Source organism: Epinephelus moara, chromosome 20 (genome assembly GCF_006386435.1).
Source record: "Epinephelus moara isolate mb chromosome 20, YSFRI_EMoa_1.0, whole genome shotgun sequence".
Lineage (NCBI taxonomy): Eukaryota > Metazoa > Chordata > Actinopteri > Perciformes > Serranidae > Epinephelus > Epinephelus moara.
Genome location: NC_065525.1, coordinates 174,269 through 194,935, shown reverse-complemented (window position 1 = coordinate 194,935; position 20,667 = coordinate 174,269). Strand labels below are relative to the sequence as shown.

At 41.0% G+C, this 20,667-nt stretch overlaps 1 protein-coding gene across 1 annotated transcript in view; it reads left to right on the top strand.

Annotated features, from left to right (window-relative positions):
• The window catches only part of pard6a (par-6 family cell polarity regulator alpha), a 204,554-nt gene that overhangs the window by 56,899 nt on the left and 126,988 nt on the right, over positions 1-20,667 (top strand). Inside the window, exon 2 of the mRNA XM_050072269.1 lies at positions 10,522-10,744. Within this exon, the coding sequence (XP_049928226.1) occupies positions 10,522-10,744 (223 nt within the window). The remainder of the gene's footprint in view (positions 1-10,521; positions 10,745-20,667) is intronic.

The following is a 20,667-nucleotide window of genomic DNA, read 5'->3' as shown; positions in this document are numbered from 1 at the left end:
TCAGGACAAGCTGTAATTCCCCTAATTTTCCACCAGTGTTTCTGAGCCCATCCTCATGCTATTTTTAGAAATGATGCCTAGGTACTTCTCCACCACAATGCTTAAATGCTCAGTGAGTGTGTGTGTCATAGGAATACATGAAATAATAAACTAGTGTGTAATTTGTCAATGCACAGAGTACATTGCTTCAACACGTATCTTTTAAAAGTCAACTAAAAGGTACAGTATATGTCTTCAGTAAATTAGTACGTTACACTACAAATGCCATCTAGAGAAACTATGTCATCAGTTAAAGAGTCTCGGGCCAAGAACAATAACTTCAGTTTTGTCTGAATTTAACATCAGGAAATTGGTGTTCATCCAGGTTTTTATGTCTTTAAGGCAATTATGAAGTTTAGTTAACTGATTAGTTTCTTCTGGCTTCATAGATAAATACAACTGTGTATCATCTGCATAACATTGAATTTCGAACAGCTCTCCCGCCCACATACTTGATCTCAGCAGCTTCAAACTTGCTGGACATGATGATGGCTCCGTCCTGAACGCCCCGATATGTTAATATCCTACCTTACTCATAGCGCCCCCTGGTAGTAACAGGAAGTGACCAGTTTTTACTTTAACATGTACTCATGCCACAAAGTTGTCCGCATCAACTTCATTCCACTTCTAATGTATGCAGAACAAGTTGGTGAAGCTACCTTATGAACGCTGTGAAGCTACGTCTAATCGTGTCCCTGTGGCGGTGTGGTGACTATCGATCCCTCGCCACTGAATACGTTTGGCTTTTTGATGGCCTCAATGACCTCATCTCCTCATGAAAATTGATACACAGTTCAAGAATGTTGAGCTCTTGCATCTGATAGGGGCATTCTCCATGGGGGGGACAAAATGTCTCTATAGCGCCCCCTTGAAATTTTCAAAAAACCCTCCCCATAGGGTTTTTTTTGGAGTTGGAACATGAAAATTGTTACACATGTGTATGTTGTCCAGACGCACATAAACGTCTCTGGCACCAATGGTCTACTCCAAACAGGAAGTCAGCCATTTTGATTTTGACTTGTCATTTTGGCGCGATTTCCACATGTTGTATTTTAACGAACTCGTCCTAGGGATTTCATCCAATCGACTTCAAATTTTTTACAGATCATCCAGAGACCATGCTGATTAAAAGTTGTGCTCTGCTTGTCTGTAGGTCAAAGGCGTGGCTGCTATGGCGCTGCCATTGTTGATGCATTGCCATGCATATTCAAGCAGCTCTCTCTCCCACATACTCCATCCAAACTGCTTCAAAATTTCTGTACGTGATAAGAGCCCCACCCTCAACGCCTCCATATGCTCGTAGGCAATCTTGCTCATGCCGCCCCCTTGTGGAAACAGGAAATGCCCTATTATACATTGACATTGTCCGATTTGCTCGAAACTTCACAGGTGTGATGAGGGTCTGCCCCTGAACCCAACTGCCCACATCTAGTTAGGCTCGTAGCGCCACTTGGTGGATGAACAAAACATTGCGTTTTTTCGCTCCTGCCAGGTTTTTTCTCCCTTCTCGCTTCGCGCCAAAGCCCCCGCATGCCTCAGGCCCCCGTGGTTGCATAGGGGAGCGAGGGCCCGATCACAACTCTTGTTTTTGGTGCATTTATTATTATCATTCTTTCTTTCTTTCTTTCGCCGCCTCTTTAAACTGGAATTTGACCCCCTAAACATGCTCAGAAATTCACCAAAATTGGCACGCATGTCAGGACTGGCGAAAAATTTATGAAATGAAAAAATTAAAAGTGCCAAAATGGCCTCTCTAGCACCACCTAGCAGTCTAGGCACACTAAAATGGCCGCTGCGGCTTGTAGGAATGACGTAGAAAGATGAAACCAAAACTGGCTTGTTCGTCTCATCGAGCTCTACAAATCACGCCCTCTGATCTAAACCCAACAGGAAGTGAGCTATTTCCCTTTCAAAGTAAGATTTCGCCTCAAAAATGCTATTTTTAAAAATTCCTTAAAAAAAAAAATCAACTCCTCCTACACCGTTTATCGTATCGGCTTCAAACTCGCACACATGACAGATCAATACATCCTTATCAGATATTCTGTTTAACTTTTTCATTACTCGAATGGTTTCGATTTTATGGTGTCTTCCAGGTGATGTCTTACAAAACCTCCTGACAAGTTTTGTGCCACCTAGACACACTAAAATGCCCGCTGCGACCTGTAAGAATCCCGTAGAAAGACTAAACCAAAACTGGCTCGTTCGTCTCATCAAGACCTACAAATCACGCACTGTAACCACTGACCTAAATCCAACAGGAAGTGCGCTATTGCCTTTTCAATGTAAAATGTCGTTTTTCACAAATTCTCTCTCTCAAAAAATATTTCCTCCTACACCATTTATCCTATTGGTTTCAAACTCGCACACATGACAGACCAAGCCCTGCTAAACAATTCCTCTGAACAACTTTGTCATTACTTGAACAGTTTGAATTTTATGCCGTGTTTAAGGTGACATGTCACAAAACGTCTTGACAATTTTTGTGCCACATAGACACAGTAAAATGGCTGCTCCGGCCCGTACGAATGCTGTAGAAAGATCAAACCAAAACTGGCTTCTTCATTTCCTCGAGACCTACAAATCACTCATTTACACCACTGACCCAAATCCAACAGGAAATGAGTTAGTGCCTCTTAAAGGTGACATGTCACAAAACCTCTTGACAGTTTTTGCACTAAAATGGCTGTTGCACCCGGTAAGAATGGTGTAGAAACATCAAACCAAAACTGGCTTCTCTGTCAACTCGAGACCTATAAATCACTCATTGACACCACTGACCTAAATCTAACAGGAAATGAGCTAGTGCCTCTGAATATGACATGAGCAAATGTCTCAGCTGTGAGCTAGACATTGTAAACTTGCAACTAAGATCACATTTTTGACTCCATACACATAAAAGCTAATTATGTCTGCGTTCAGAATGAGTTTATCTATCTGGTGATGTCTTCAGATTGACGATCTGACCCACGGTTTGGGAACTGGAAGGACTAGTTCGAGAAATTTTAAACCCATTTTACTCTCACCCTTTCTCTCTGTCAGCTGCATGCTGTCATTAATTAGCATAACAAAGGCTTCACTCTGACAGACACAAGCCTGTGTGTGTGTGTGTGTGTGTGTGTGTGTGTGTGTGTGTGTGTGGTCACACACACCTGACAGGATAACACTGATGAAATTGACCAGCTCATGTGTCTCATTCCTGCAATTTCCTAAATGAATGCCTGATAGCAAAAACATGTAAATACAAGATCTCCAGGTCAAGCTCTTTTGCCTCATTTAGAATCTGAATCAAATCTGTAGCTAAAACTGTGCTGCACACACAAATACATGTAGTCCTGCTCAGTTTCTCCACTGAAATTAACTAGTGTCTGCCTGCTGTCACATCAGGAAAGTATACACATCTTTGAGGAAATGTTACACTCCAAAATTACAAGCTCCTTTGTTTAATCACCACTTTAGTCTTTGTAAAAATCATTTTCTTTTATGATTTACTATCCTTTATAATTCATGTTTTGTCCATGTTAATATTTGTTATCCTGTTAAAATGTTTTTATACATTCATGTACTTACATCACAATGTGTTACACAACAAAGCAAGAGTACTGTCACCACAGACCTTTGTTTTTTACAGTACATGGGTAACACTTCAATTCAATTCTTCATTATGACAGACACCATGTTGCTGTTAACATTATATAATTACTTAATCATGACAGTGTATTTCATTTCAATGTGGATGTTTTGGACAAGACATTTTGTTTCCATAGCTGACATATCACAGGTACATTTTAGTTAATACATCGGTTGAAAATTAAATGCATATTATAATGTACTGTAATATAAAGTCCCTCTATTGCCAAAAATGACATTGCATTCTCTTGACATTGCTTGTTTTATCGACTCTTACGAATAATTCGCACTGTCTACGTGAGCTGGAGGCCGACAGCGAGAGCCCGAGGTCTCTCTTGCTGCTTGCAGCTTTAATTTATATTAAGTATTTAATGACAAAAATAGCTTTGTATCTCAATATCTACCAGGTCATGTGACGTAATGACTAAAAACCAGCGTTGGATCATTTTGAAACGTCTCTTTTTATTAGCTTTCGCATCTTTATTTTGAAAGTTAATACACGCTGGAGTATTAGCGCAGACTTTCCCAGCCGTATCTGTGTATTTACAGTAAAGTCTACATTATGGGCGCACTTGAAATGTCGGGGCGGCTGGCTTGACTATGCAAAAACGAGAGACGGCTGGCTTGACTGCATTCCCCCCTCACACACATTAGCCTACACTGGTGGAGTCGCTCTCTTGTTTGACAATAAGGGAAAAAAAAAAAAACGCCCGCAAATTTGCGGGTCACGCACGAGCGAGTAGTTGAAAAAAATACTCGCTCTGACTGAGTCTGGAGCCCTGATCCCACACAACTCTTACCAGAAACATTCAGCTCCCTGGTGATCTCCCTACAGCCAGATGAAAACTAGGATTTTCCAGTGAAATGAGGAGGTATCATACAGATAACTACTCATTTCACCCTCCTGAATCAGCTGTTCCTCATCCATTGCAGTGCTTTAAACGTGAGTGACAGAATAAAAAACTAGAAATAGGGCATTCTACAAAAGTTTTAGTCGATACGGTGCGTGCATGCATGCGTAGCTCACAGGCAGCTAGGGCAGTCCAAAAGAAAACAATGCTATCAAACTGATTGAGCTGCTGACACTCGCTCACATCACATCCAGTTAGGACACGGTATTATTCAATGTTTGAGCAGCATCAGACAGAGCCTGAAAGCAGGTTTATCATAATAAAAGTGTGAGTGTTGTCTCTCTGCTCACAGAATGCTGCCTCTAGCCAGGACACATGATTACACTGCCAAGTTATTTTTGATATTTATTGAAATATTACATGATTGCATGTATCTCTGAATCCTTCCTTCTGTTAGTTAGTGTTAGTCTTTATGTTAGTGATGGAAGCAGCCAGACACACATTTAGAACTTTATGTTTCAACAAAAAATTTTAAACCGTAAACAGTGACAGTACTCTAGTTTGTCTCAGCTCTTAGTGTATGAGATTACAAGTTAAATTAAAGATGCAAGCAGGGATGAACGCTCCCTCCACTAGAGGGAGCTGGAGGACGCACTAATTATAAGTCATGTTTTTATACATCAAATATCGACCACAGCATTTAAATTTTAGGTAAATCTAAGGATAAGTGTTTGATGAAACCTACTTCCAGTTACCACTAGGTGGCGCTGTGTGTATCAGGATATTTCCTGATACATACAGCGCCACCTAGTGGCCTTATTAGGTGATATAAATGTTTTCAGGGCGGGAATAATATGAATCATCTAAAATTTGGTAGAGATCAGACCATTTGCGCCATAGTTATAGCAATTTTCATTTTCATGGCAAGACCTCAAAATTCAACACTCCACAGCAGGCGGGCCATTCAACATTAGGCAGATCCTATGATCACAACGTAGTCAGGCTCACGTAAACCAAGTTTGGAGCAAATCTGATTAAATCTGTTGGACAAGTTCGTTAAATCACAACACATGTGAAAGCCAAAAATGACCATGGAATTCAAAATGGCCCACTTCCTGTTGGGTTTAGGCAATGGGTCCAACAGACTTTTTTGTGCATCTGGGCGTGATACAGGTATGTGCCGATTTTCGGGCATGTTGGTAAAACATGCGGCGGGGGCTCCTCTTTAAAGGGCGTGGCCAAGCCATTTTGCCATGCTTATCGATGAAACTCATATCACATGTCCAGGCCTAGACTATTAAGTAGTGTGTTAAGTTTCAGGTAGATGGAACAAACTACACTTTAGTTAATGCCATTTCCTGTGTTTTGGCGAAACATCAAACTTTGCTGTGCCGCTATGGCGACGCCGTTTGGTGACATTTTACCATCTTCACCATATAACATAACCAAGTTCTTAAGACCTTTATGACCACATTTGAGTTGGATATAGTCAACCTGCCAGGAGAAGCACGTTTAAGTGTTAAACATGTAATTTCCTGTCGCCACTAGGTGGCACTATGACTATCAGGAAAAAATGGTTATGTAAATGTGTTCAGGGTCAGACTAATATGAATCATGTGAAGTTTGGTTGAGATAGGACCATTTACGCCAAAGTTATAGCAATTTTGTTTTTCATGGTGAGACCTCAAAATTCAAGCTCCACAGTGGGTGCGCCATTCAACATTGGGCAGATCCTGTAATAACTTTTGGTCACAACGTAGTCAGGCTAACATAAACCAAGTTTGGCGCAAATCCGAGTAAATCTGTAGGACAAGTTTGTTAAATCACAACACGTGGTCATGCTGTCACACTCCGTCACGCTGCTCGTTCATGCGGTCTGGGCTGGAGTGTGGTGGTTGCTGCCTGTTGCCTCTCTTGCTAACTAGCCGGATAGGTGCTCCTCTCCTGGCGGTCGACTTTACTGGGGTAAGTTATATTGCCTCACGTGTGGTCAGTTTAGCTGTGGTTGACGGTTGCTCGCTGTGGCTCCGCAGATCGGTGTCCCTTCACGGGGATTACTGTCTGACGGGTTAGTCTCTGAAAGGTCGGGGGCTTCACAGCTCCCAGCCTGATCTGTGTGTGGACGTGTGTGTCTATGTGTGTGCCCGATGAGTCGGCTGTACTGAAGTGTGTGGCATAAAACCAACCAGAGCAGCATTGTGTTTTTGTTACAGTATTAAAAACACATAAGTGGCAGTTACTTCTTACTTGCTTCCTGCTCTTCTGTATTTTGAGATTGTTTTTGCCGCTCGGCACTGCGATTGGTCACCTTCATGCGCGTCATCATTACCCGTGACAACAGTCACAATGCCACCTAAAAAGAACGAGTAAGTCGAGGAGATAAAGAGGGCGCTTGATTTCATGTCAGAGGAGATTGCTACTGTTTCTAAGCAGCAGAAAATGATAATGGACATGATGAGTGAAATCAAGGCTCTGAAAAGTCAGAATGAGGAGAAGGAGAAGAGGATCGCCAGTCTGGAGAGCCGTGTAGCAGACCTGGAGCAGTATACCCGCATGAATGACATTATTGTCAGTGGGTTGGAGACCAGACCCTGGTCCTACGCCAGGGCAGTGGCAGGGGCAGACGAGGGGGAACCAACAGAACCTGACATGGGCTCTGTGGAGCAACAGGTGACTGCCTTTTTCCACAGCAAAGGCATCTCCATTGACAGCACAGACATTGAGGCATGTCATCCTCTACCACGGAAAAACAAAAGTGACAATCCTGCAATAATAATCCGCTTCACCAACAGAAAACACAAAAACGCACTCCTGATACAAGGAAGAAAACTCAGGGGAACTGATGTTTTTGTGAACAAAAAAAAGTGGCGACATCACCAGAAAAGCGCGCTTTCTAAGGAAGCAGAAGACAACAAACTATAAGGTCTTTATCAAGCTGAACGAGTCACCTGAGGATGCCAAAGTACATCAGATACATAGAAAAGCTGGAAAAGTACCAATGACCCCAGAGCACATAAAATTAAATCTGCTTACTAGATTAACACTGTGTGTGTTTTTCTGAACTGAATGAATATGGATTCAGGTGAAGAGATTGACTGTGTAAACGGGACATCATATGGAAATGAGGATAAAGATATGTGTAATGATTTGAATAATCTGCAGGACTTTGACCCTGAAATTTTTTTTTAACAATAATAACTGCAGCTACTACTCAGAGGATGAATTCAACAAGCATACAAAATCAGGTCAGGGGTTATCAATCATCCATTTTAGCAGCAGGAGTTTATACACTAACTTTCACAATATCAAAGAGTACTTAAGTCACCTAAATAAGCCATTTAATGTTATAGCCATATCTGAGACCTGGCTAAGTACTGAAAAGGCTGTGGATTTTGAGATGAACGGGTATGAACTGAATTACTTAAACAGGCAGAACAAAAAAGGAGGAGGAGTGGCTCTGTATGTTGATAAAAGATTAAACTACAAACTAGTGAAAAATGACAACTATTATTGATGATGTGATGGAGTGTATCACTGTAGAATTCTGCTTGGGAAGAAAAAAAAAAGGCATTGGTAAGTTGTGTATACAGAGCTCCTGGGTCTGATGTTGAACCATTTAAGAATAGCATCGAAGGAATGTTTTCCATTGAAAATAACAAAAATATGTTCATTTGTGGGGATCTTAACTTGGATCTTTTAAATCCTAATAAGCATAAACTGACTGATGAATTTATCGATGTAATTTTTAGTATGAGTTTATTTCCATTAATCACCAAACCAAGCAGAATAACATCTCACTCCGCCACACTAATTGATAATATATTCACTAACTGTGTGGATAATACCATGATGTGTGGACTACTTCTGATTGACATCAGTGATTATTTGCCAGTGTTTGTGAGGTACGATTGTGATTATATGTTTAAGGATGCCAATGTGTCTAGATACAAAAGAATAAGAACAGAAGAATCTATTAACAACTTTAGAAATGAATTATTATCACAAAATTGGAAAAAAAAGTGTATGAAGAAACTGATAGTAACAAAGCATATGAAACATTCCTGCTAATATTTAAGTCATTATATGATAAGCATTGTCCATTAAAACTATGCAAGAGGAAGAAAAGATATACAGATAAACCATGGATCACGAAAGGGCTACAAAATGCATGCAAAAAAAAAAGATTACATTATACAGGGAATTCATATAATCAAGAACTATAGAAGCAGAAAAGAAATACAACATGTACAAAAATAAGTTAATATTATGAGGAAATCTAAGAAAGAGTACTACAATGACATATTGGACAATAATAAAGCAAATATCAAGGGCATATGGAATGTGTTAAACAATATTATCAGGAATGGTTCAACAAATAAAAATTACCCTGAATACTTTATGGAAGGTCATAAGACTGTATTCCATATGAATGATGTGGTCAGTGGGTTGGGGTCATCCCTATGTTTCCCGGGTTCTGTGTTTCCCGGGTTCTATGTTCCCCGCTTACCACCCAAAAAGGTTATGTGTTTCCCGGGTTCCATGTTTCCCGCTTGGTTGAGCGGGGAACATAGAACCCGGGAAACATAGAACCTTTTTTGTGTAAGCGGGGAACATTGAACCTTTGTTGCAGGGTTAAGTTGGGAACATAGAACCCGGGAAACATAGAACCAGGCTTCCAATGGGTTCAGCTGATTTTTTGTAAGCGTGGGACCAAAACTGGCAGAACAAATCACAAACCCACAGCCAGAAGAGGGACGGGGGAAGGTTGTCGACTTTTTAGACAGCAACCCCAGCTCAATGTTTTTGAAAGCAGCAACTGAAAAGGAAATAATTGACATTGTTGGGAAATGTAAGCACAAAATGTCCACAGACTGGAATGCGTAGATATGTCTTTAATTAAGAAAGTAATCAATGTCATTGTAAAACCATTAACTTATGTGTGTAATCTGTCACTTACAACTGGTGTATTTCCATGTAAAATGTAAACTGCTAAGGTCATCCCACTTTACAAAGCTGGCAACAGGAAACAATTCACTAATTACAGGCCGGTCTCGCTCCTCTCGCAATTCTCGAAAATTTTGGAAAAACTTTTGGCAAGTAGACTAGATAATTTCATTGAAAAGCATGAACTGTTAAACGATAGTCAGTACGGCTTCAGATCAAAAAGATCCACATCAATGGCATTAATGGAATTAATGGAAGAAATAACCAGTTCTCTGGACCAAAAAAAGTATGCAGTAGGAGTATTTATAGACTTAAAAAAAAAAAGGATTCGACACCATAGATCACCAGGTATTAATCATGAAATTAGAAAAACATGGAATTAGAGGGGTTGTACTCAACTGGTTGAAAAGTTATTTGGTAAACAGGAATCAATTTGTGCAGATGGGTGATCACCAATCAACACACCTTGATATTACATGTGGAGACTCACAGGGGTCTGTTTTGGGTCCCAAATTGTTTATTATGTATAAATGATATTTGTAAGGTCTCGGAAAGTTTTAAATTTGTGTTATGTGCGGATGACGCAAACATTTTCTGTTCTAAAATAAAGTATTAAAAAAAAGAAAAGAAAGAAAAATGTGCGAAATGCCAAAAATGACCACGAAATACAAAATGGCCGACTTCCTGTTGGGTTTAGGCAATGGGTCCAAGAGACTTTTTTGTGCATCCGGGCATGAAACAGGTATGCACCGATTTTCGTGCATGTCGGTGAAACATGCTGCGGGGGCTGCTGTTTAAGAGGCATGGTCAAGTCATTTGTCCTGCCCACCAACAAAAGCAATATCACACTAACATGAACATGGGAACTGAAGGGGACACAAAAAATAGGAAGTTTTTGAGTATGTTAAAGCCCCCAAAAAGGCAATTTATTTGTCAGAAAAATGATAATAATAATTCCTTCAATTTCAGTAGGGTCCTCCTCGCACCGAGGTCGGTGCTTGGGCCCTAAATATCCTGGGCAGAGACATTTAATGCTTTTGTTCATTGTCGTCTTCAGTTTGAGGCAGAATACCGGCGCTTTGCTCTAAAGAGGAATGGCCCGGGTGGGTTTCAGGAGTTCTACTGCCTCCTCCAAACCATCCATCGCATCCCTGGTGTCGACGTGCTGCTGGGATATGCTGACATCCATGGTGACCTCCTTCCAATCAACAATGATGACAACTTCCACAAAGCTGTCTCCTCAGCCAATCCACTGCTCCGCATTATCATAACCAAGAAAGGTAAGGCAGTTAAGGACAAATTAAGAGATGCAATGGAGAGAAAGTATATCATAAAGAATAGAAGGTGAGAGAAAGCTGGTCTCAGAAACAGTCTGACCACTCACTGGAACTCATAGAACAGCTTGAGATGAAAATAGACTTTTCTTAGTGCTACAGTGCTCTACCTGTTGGCTGTCCCTTCTTGCTTTCAAGTAGTGTTGGTGTGTGTGAGAGTCAGTGGCAGTGCACAGCTGCAGGGAAGGTCCTTGTTCTCCACACCAAACATATTTTATTCTTTATTCTAACGCCACCTGATGATTCTCTGCTTGCCTGTTTTCATGCAGATCGCCCTCTGGGTAGGCTGTGCTGTGCTGTGTTTTGTTTTTGTTTTTTTGTTCTGGGGCATGTCTGCTTCAGACAATGCAGCATAGGAAAAGAGAGATGGAATAGAGCCACTGTCAGACATTGCAAACAATTGTTGCAACGGTATGAGATTGTCATGGTACAATAACTGTCTCAGAAAATATTGCAGTCACGGTATCATGGTTTTTACAGAATTTCTATTAATATCAGTCAGAACGACCCTTAAAGGACTGAAAATATGTTTCAGTTATATTTGCTGGAAAATGCTTTATTACTATAATTGAAACTTGTCACTACTTTGTTAGGGCGGCACGGTGGTGTGGTGGTTAGCACTGTCGCCTCACAGCAAGAGGGTTGCCGGTTCGATCTCGGGTGTGGGAGCTCTTCTGTGCGGAGTCTGCATGTTCTCCCCGTGTCAGCGTGGGTTCTCTCCGGGCACTCTGGCTTCCTCCCACAGTCCAAAGACATGCAGATTGGGGACTAGGTTAATTGATAACTCTAAATTGTCCGTAGGTGTGAATGTGAGCGTGAATGGTTGTTTGTCTCTATGTGCGATAGTCTGGTGACCTGTCCAGGGTGTACCCTGCCTCTTGCCCAATGTCAGCTGGGATAGGCTCCAGCCCCCCCGCGACCCTCAAGAGGATGAAGCGGTTAGAAAATCAATCAATCAATCAATCAATCAATCAATCAATCAATCAATCAATCATTTTGTTAATGGAAGTATGTGTAAAAAGTCTCCCCTTTGAAAATAACTAAAATAAAGGAGAGATTCAGCATTCAGTTGCATTTTTTTTCCAATATCGTAGATAAGCAAATGCACCTGGTATGATAACTTTAATATCATGGTTTACCTTGAAACCAGAATATTGCTGCAATCCTATTGTAAACCCATCACCTCAGAGTTTGCTATATCTGGTGTTAGAGGTCACAGTCAGAGGGATAAATCCTTATTCTATTGGGCTTTACAAATTCATTTGTAACCTTGGAAACAGCAGTTGTCAAAACAATATCAGCTAAACTAAAGGTCCATTAAAGGTTTGGGTAGGCAGAGCAGGTTGTCCACTAATCGGAAGATTAGTGGTTCGATCCCCAGCTCCTCCTGTTTGCATGTCAAAGTGTCCTTGATACTGAAGATACTGAACCCCAAATTTCTCCTGATGGCCATCAGTGTGTGATTGCATTTAAACTCAGTAGCAGGTGGCACCTTGCACATTAGCGTCGGCCACCAGTGTGTGAAAGCGTGTGTGAATTAGGGCTGGGGAAATAATCGATTCACAAATGTCAAAAATTGATTACCTATCTTGTTAATAATGTGATGGAATGGGAGAGGCGGAACTCAACTGTGAGGAAAGTGCATCACCTGGACAGTCTCCAGCACGGATGTGATAGAGTTATCTTGCAAGTCATATTCACAAAAGGCAGCGGTTCCAAGCATGTTTTAATGTGTTTTAATTTTAATATCAAAGTATTTACATTTGTATGGCGAATGTGAAATATATTGTAAATGCTTTCTATGCCATTACTCAGAGACTTAACGTTAACAGAGCAGAGCAGTGATTAGCAGTAACATAAACAAACAAGAACAGCTGACCAACACACACTGCAGCATTAACCAAAACCTCTGTGGTGAAGAAAATAACTCTATGTTCAGTCATTTTCACCTCAAAAACCATGCGCCTGGCCTGCTCAGTGTCTAGACTTTCCATGGGTTGAATGGCAAGAGGAGCTCCTTGCAGCTCTGTTGCTGGCATAACGTAAAAAACAACACATCTGAGCCACGGAGCATTCTGCCTTCTCCTCATGTTATTCTTATGAGCACAGGAGAGTGTAAGGCTGCCTTTACACTACCATGTCTTGATGCCCAATTCCGATTTGTTGCCTATATCCGATTTTTCCTGACTGTTGTTTACATGTTCTGTTCACCTTATTTTTCACGGACACATGGAGGCAAAACAGAACGCAGCCAGCTTCCAGTTTTTTGTGCGGCACTTCCGGTCCAGCACTCTTGACCACTGTGTAAATGTCACACGGTATTTGCTACAGTGACATTACTGCGCGCATGGAAATGTTTACATTACTGAAAGCAATTTTAAGGACTAACTTTAAATATTTGAAGTTAATCGTTGAAGAATAAATCACCTGGAAAGCTGGCGCTGCTCCACATAATTTAAAAGGTAACTTAGCCTACACAGAGCGGTGGAAATGTCTGTGAAGCTGCAGATGGGTGCAGCTGGATGTTTGATGTGTACATGCTGATTCGGGTGCTATCAGAGCCGATCCGTGCATGACTATGGCTTAATAATCAACTCAGTCAATAAAAACAAATCATCCTGTGTTAGGAGTGTATGTCGCTGACAGAAAGAAAGAAAGAAAGAAAAATAAATAAAAAAAGCTAGAAAAGCAGCGTACACCTCACATATTTATTTCTCACAGTTGCGCACATGTTTGGCTGGCATGCAGAAGCACCGTCTGTGTGTCGAGGGTGTGGGCCGCAGCTTCAGCTGCTCACGTAGAGAGGCTGTGTAGCCCGGTGTGTTTTTCGCTGATTCGGTTCTGCAGGTTCTCTGCTGGTACACTGGAGATGGGGATCAAGCAGTTTGTCTCACTCGGGATAGATTGTGCTTTTTTTGGTTCATAGTTTTTGATTGACGTGCGATTTATTCGGCTTTCCTTCCTTTCCCTCGCTCATGAGCACGTCATCAAAATGCGCTGTCGTCGCATTATTCATGACGTACAGCGTGGATTGCCAGGAAATATCCGATCTGTCTGTTTAGATTACAGACCTATTGGCAGATATGTGATTCATATCTGATATATTTCCACATATGAAGGAGGCCTGAACCCAATCTGGCAATATCCGATATCATGCGTTTTTTTTTTCCTGTTTACACATTCATGTTACAGATCCGATCTGTGCCACTTGAGAGGAAAAAATCAGAACTGGGTCACTTGAACCATGTAGTGTAAAGTATGCCTAAGGTAATTTTGAATTCATTAATTTATTAATGCAGTTTACCTTTTAGAATAAAAACGCTGTGGACTATTTATTATACAACAGAACGTGAGTGGCTTACTGTTTATGCTGAAATATTAGAATAGAATAGAAAGTCTTTATTGTCATTGTACTAAGATTATACAAGGAGATTATAGGATCAGGTGCCAACTAGTTAATAAAACAACCAAGTAAAAACAGACAATACAATCATTCATAAAATTGGAAATAAATAGTATTGAAAAAAAATAGGCTTGTATCAAGCTGTGTTAGATATATAGTGGACTGCACTTGATAGGTTGTAGATTGCACTATTTAATAAGTAGTGGATTGCACCTGACAAGCAAAATGATGTCATATGCATTGATTTATCAGCCCGATGGCCCACTGGTAAAAACTGTTTTTGAGTCTGTGTGTGCGTGACTTTAAGCTCCTGTATCTCCTGCCAGAGGGCAGGAGAGAGAACAGTTTGTGACCCGGTTACAGTATGCAAACATTTACTTACATCGTCAAGCCTAGTTCACATTACACGATTTTCACCCTGATTTTGCATCGCAGAGACTATTGTAATCTTTTGAGTGTTCATACCTGGCGACGTGTGTTTCTGTCTGCGGGAGTCTTGCCAACTGTGTTACAACCTGTGTGCACACCACAAGATTTCTCCACCGAGCCCTCGCCGACAGAGCCCCACATAAAGCGGTGACGTCACCAAACATACGACACATAGTAAAGGCATGAATATTCTTCCCAGTGTTGATCAGATCTGCCTCCAGGGCCTGGGTCCAAACACAACGCGCTCCCTGTGATCCTGTGGACGCCGCCATTGTTGTTGTTGCTTGCCGGCTTGTCAGTGTTGCCAGATCTTGGGAGAGAAACAAGCAACCAGGGCTATGGAAACAAGCCCAAAAGCATTTAAATAACTTATGAAACGGATATATATAGAGAAAGGTGATGTTTAGAGAGCAAGCCCAAATAAGCAACTCCACTTTAGAAACAAGCCCAAAGTTGCGGCTATTAAGTGGACCTGGCAAGTGGCAACCCTGTGACTTGTCCTCCTCACATTTCTTCTGTCCTCCTGCGTGCTGACGTGGGACGTATTCCGCCTCTCATGGGCTGATGCTCTTTGTCAGTCGTGTCAGACTTCTCCAGTTTTCTAGCATGCCAGATATCCAGTCCCAGTCACAGACGAGGGGGTGACTTGCTCATTGGCTTGTTTACACATGAGGACTCGTCGTGGTAGACTATCTGCCGACTCACCTCCGACCCAAGGTGGCTCTCAAGATCCTCTGCGACATCAAAATTGCAGTGAAAATCTTGTAATGTGAACTAGGCTTAAGTTGTATATTAAGTTCTCCCTTAAGCTTACGGGCTGTTTCCCAGAGTCTCCTTAGTGAAGATATATCTTCTGAAAGGTCTATCTTAAGAAGGGTGGTCTGAACCACTGGTAAGCTGTCCCTTAGTGATGCGCTCCATTCATCCTGTCACAGTTTTAGCTTTAGCCGATTAGCCAATTTTTATCCAAAATTATGCTTTTTAAATGGACAGTTGCAGTATAATTCACTTCTAGACTCCTTGCGCAAATTACATCATTAGTTTAGAATTAACTTCATGAAAAATAATAATGAATATTGTATATTATGAATATATAGATTTATTTATTTATTCATTCATTCATTCATTCATTTATGTAATGGAGCTAACTAACTGAGGATATGTTTTTTCTGACGAGGCTACAGGCTGTACCCTACCACTATATATTGAATATCTGACAGATATTTGACAAATTGATCAAATTGCTATATAGGTGATCAAGCCTCTGCTTGCTTCATTGTAGACGAGATTATGGCTGCGTTACAGCAGACAGGGCTCTGAAGCACAGAGCGCTCTGGGGGGCACAATAACCCCGGGTATAGGGGAGGGGTTAGAGCACTGCAGGGAAACATCATGGTTGTCCGACCTGGAAAAGTTTTCCTATTGTTTTTTTTGTTTTGTTTTTTTCCTCAGAGATGTCCTTGAGGAAAAAATAAAGAGGAACCCAATCAACACACACTCTGTGTCTCTGCAGAAAAAGACAAACAAACATGTATGCTGTTATAAATGTTGCAGTAAGAAGTGCATTATCGGTGCGTAGCAATCACGTTTCTCTGCTTCATTATTAGTCTCCTTGTTTATAACTGGATGCGCATATAAGTCATTTTTAATGTGATATGCTTCAGACATATTAGGACGGGGATTTTTCCTGAAATGGTGCCAAAACGCTCATCTGGACCGAAATTTAGTTTTAAAGCGTTGCTTTTATGAAATACACGTGTATGTGTGGACTAGGCTTCAAATAGATAAGCAGATGTTCTGTAAAAGTCATAGCGTCATTTTTGATATAATATTTGGTACATCGAAACTGGGAAACAGGGCCCAGTTTGTTGAATTATGGATCACTACAAATACAGTATGCTATGTTTAAAATGTATCAAGTAGTTACACAATGAGAAAATAAATCATGCATTGAAATCAAAAATTTCAATATGTGAAAATTCTCTGTCCTTAGGACGCTCGCAGCGGATAAGGAAAAACTCCTCCCCAAAAAACTCTTTAACGGGGAAAAAAAATGGTAGAAACCTCAGGAAGAGCAACTGAGGAGGCATCCCTCCTCCAGGATGGACAGACGTGCAATAGATGCCATACAGAACAGATCAACATAATAAATTAACAGTAATCCATATGACACAATGAGACAGAGAGAGAGACAGAGAGAGATGCAGGACAGATGGTAATGACAGTAGCCTACAACAACAATTATAATAACAATTAATTAAAGTAATAATATTATAATTTTAATTACAGCTATTGTGGTACAATATGTTGAAAGTATATATTAATATCTGATAGTATACATATGTGACAATAATCATGTGTATAATAACAGTAGAAGTATGACTAATGATAACAGCAGCAGGGGACATCAGGTAGGACCACAGCAGCAACACAACCACACACGTCACACTATCCAGGCACCGCTGCAATGTAACTTAACCTTCGAGACAGTGGAGCACAAAGGCTCCGGAGAAGAAGCCGAGTTAGTGACATGCAGTACAGCGGAGTTACCGAGATGCAGTAACAGGACATGAGTGTTAGCAAAGGAGAGAGAGAGAGAGAGAGAGAGAGAGAGAGAGAGAGAGAGAGAGAGAAGGTGCTCGGTGTATTATAGGAGGTCCTCCGGCAGACTAGGCCTAAGTCAGCCTAACTAGGGGCTGGTATAAGGCAAGCCTGAGTCAGCCCTAACTATAAGCTTTATCAAAAAGGAAAGTCTTAAGTCTAAGTCTTAAATGTCTGCCTCCCGGACCGCAACAGGAAGATGATTCCACAGGAGAGGAGCCTGATAGCTGAAGGCTCTGGCTCCTGATCTACTTTTGGTGACTTTAGGGACCACGAGTAACCCTGCATTTTCAGAGCGCAGTGTTCTAGTGGGATAATATGGCACTATGAGCTCTCTCAGATATGACGGAGGCTGACCATTTAAAGCTTTCTAAGAGTAGGATTTTAAATTCAATTCTGCATCTTACAGGGAGCCAGTGCAGAGAAGCTGAAACAGGAGAAATATGATCTTGTTTCTTAGTTCCTGTTAGTACACGTGCCGCTGCGTTCTGAATTAGCTGAAGAGTTTTTAAAGACTTATTAGAGCTACCTGATAATAGGGTGTTACAGTAATCCAGCCTAGAGGTAACAAAAGCGTGGACCAATTTTTCTGCATCTTTTCGGGTCAGGGTAGGCCTAAGTTTCGCAATATTACGCAGATGAAAAAACGCAGTCCTTTTTAAATGGGAATTAAAAGGCAAATCTTGGTCAAATATGACTCCGAGGTTTCTTACGGTGCTTACGGTTAGTGCTAGAGGCCAGAGCAATGCCATCCAGAGAAACTATATCATCAGATAAAGAGTCTCTGAGTTGTTTGGGGCCAAGAACAATAACTTCAGTTTTGTCTGAATTTAACATAAGGAAACACACAAAAGGAGAACATTACGTCAGGTTTTAATTCACAAACATATCCAATACAATATTCGGCGTAGTTTACAACCATCAGTTACTCAAAATATAGCTGGCATTAGTGCCACAAATGTGGAAAAATAATTAGCACATGGTCCGCTAGCATAATGCTAACATATAATGGAACTCTTCATATAACAGGAATTAGCATGGGCGTCGCAAAGGGTATTACAATGACAAACAAAGTGCAAGTGAGCAACTCTACATAACATGAGCAAATAAACTCAGAGCAAAACATTTGTACTTACAGACATATGTTTCCTGTGCTCTATTAAACTTAAACTGTGTCGTTGTGCACCACTACAAGTCTGCATATCCCTCTTCTAAAAATACACAACACTGAAAAGGTATAACGACTTAGGCCCAATCCCAATACCCCCCCTTGTCCACTACCCCTTAGCCCCTGGCCCTACCCCTAGCCCTTGGCCCTCAAAATGAAGCAACGAGGGATAGGGGTATAAATCTTTCCCTCGGAATTGGGACACCGCTCACTACGTCACAGCATCGGTTAAGTTCATGCATACGTAACTATTTTAAACAGGAAGCTGTGAGCCATCTACATTAGCAACCAGCATCTACAATGGAGTCTCATTAATCCTACCGATCGCGTTTGCAGCATTTATCATGCTTCGTATGATGAACGACAGACGACAGGGGACTTCTGCTAGCTAGTTAACCAGCTAACATTACGAGGCAGCATAGTTATACTAGCTGGCGTGTTATCGTAATGTGAAAAGTCTGACAATTTTGCAGAACAGGACAGATGACAGATGCCAGATAGTGCAAGCTAGCTAGCTACCTAACAAGCAACCTGACGACGGTAACGTTAGCTATGTATGAACTTATTTCCCCGTCTCTTGCTCGGTGGTAGCCATGGCAAGTCAGCATCTGGAATTCCTCGCTCCGAAGGGCTAGTTTCATACCCACTACCCATCGTTATGCCCCCTACCCCTACACGCAAAAAGGAACTGGGACACCACTACCCCTCGTGGGAACGCGCAAATGCAGGGGTAGGGCCACGGGGGTTATTGGGATATATTTTTAGAACTTTTAAAAATGCTATGGGCAGCTCCCTGCACTTTTAATTTTCATCTGCTGTTCATTGTTGTACATTTACTGTTCAGTGTTTTACTTTTTACAGTACTTTAAACCTCAGGGAGTACATTTATATCTTTCCATTCATTTGTTTACTTGACAAAGAGTGTTTATTTTTCTAATTCTGTGTCAACCATGATTTTTACAAGTCAGTTGTAAATATCAGCGATCGGTATCTTTGTTTCATAATAATCGGTATCGGCATCGGCTCTGATTTGGAGTGGACGTGGAAGATTCCGGTTAATAATTACACTAACACAAACAAAATGAGCAGACGACAATGCTGCGCACAAAACAACTGTGTAGTGTGTGCACAGCCGTGAACCACTTGTTTTCATTTGGATGATGTGCTGCTGGATCAAAGATTACTACGCATAGGGCAGGGTTGTCAAGTCTGTTTATTAGCCGCGACTTTGGGTTTGTTTCTAAAATGGAGTTGCTTATTTGGGTTTGCTCTCTAAACGTCGCCTTTCTCTATATATATCCGTCTAATAAGTTATTTAAACGCATGATAGTATGCTGGAGTGCAGGATGTTTCCACAGCTTTGCTCCCTCCGCCCCTCTCCTTCTCTGCATACACACAGGTGACGGTCAGTCAGTGAGACTTTTCACATTTAAATTGCGTGATTAATGGAGGTTCTTTAACTATTTGGCTAACAAGTCAAGTCAAGTCAACTTTATTTATAGAGCACTTTTAAAAACAACAATTGTTGACCAAAGTGCTTTACAATGGATACAAGTATACACAACCAAGAAAAATAATCAACCAAGACAGTAGAGTTCGCCTTGAGCAAATTCAATGACAAGATGAATATCAAACAAAATGTTCTCATGATGAATCACCAAAAGCTAAGGCAAAGAGATTGTTGTGGCAGGCTGTTCCACAGTTTCGGACCAACAACTGAAAAAGCTCTGTCACCTCTGGTTTTTAACTTTGTAAGTGGGATGGAAAGCAGTGATTTGTCAGTGGATCTGAGGGGACAAGAGGTGGAATAGGGAGTGAGGAGTTCTGAAATATAATCTGGTGCTAGTTCATGCAGTGCTTTAAAAACAAATAAAAGATTCTTAAAATCAATCCTGTACTGTGAAATATGTACTCATCATTCAGATCTTGTTCAGCATACCAGCACTGTGACAGTGAAAGTAAAATGGCTTGTTATATGCAACTTCTTTACTTTACTTTTCATTCATTCATTTATTCTTTCCACATTTTTGGTCGGCTCGTTGGTTTGGTAGACTTCAATGGCAATAATTTAATGTATTTGTAAAGTAATTTTGAAACACTTGCTTATGAAATGCTGACAAATCCATGCATATACTGCATCCTATATACAGTGGTGTGAAAAAGTGTTTGCCCCCTTCCTGATTTCTTACTTTTTTGCATGTTTTCCGCACTTAAATGTTTCAGATCATCAAACAAATTTAAACATTAGTCAAAGATAACACAAGTAAA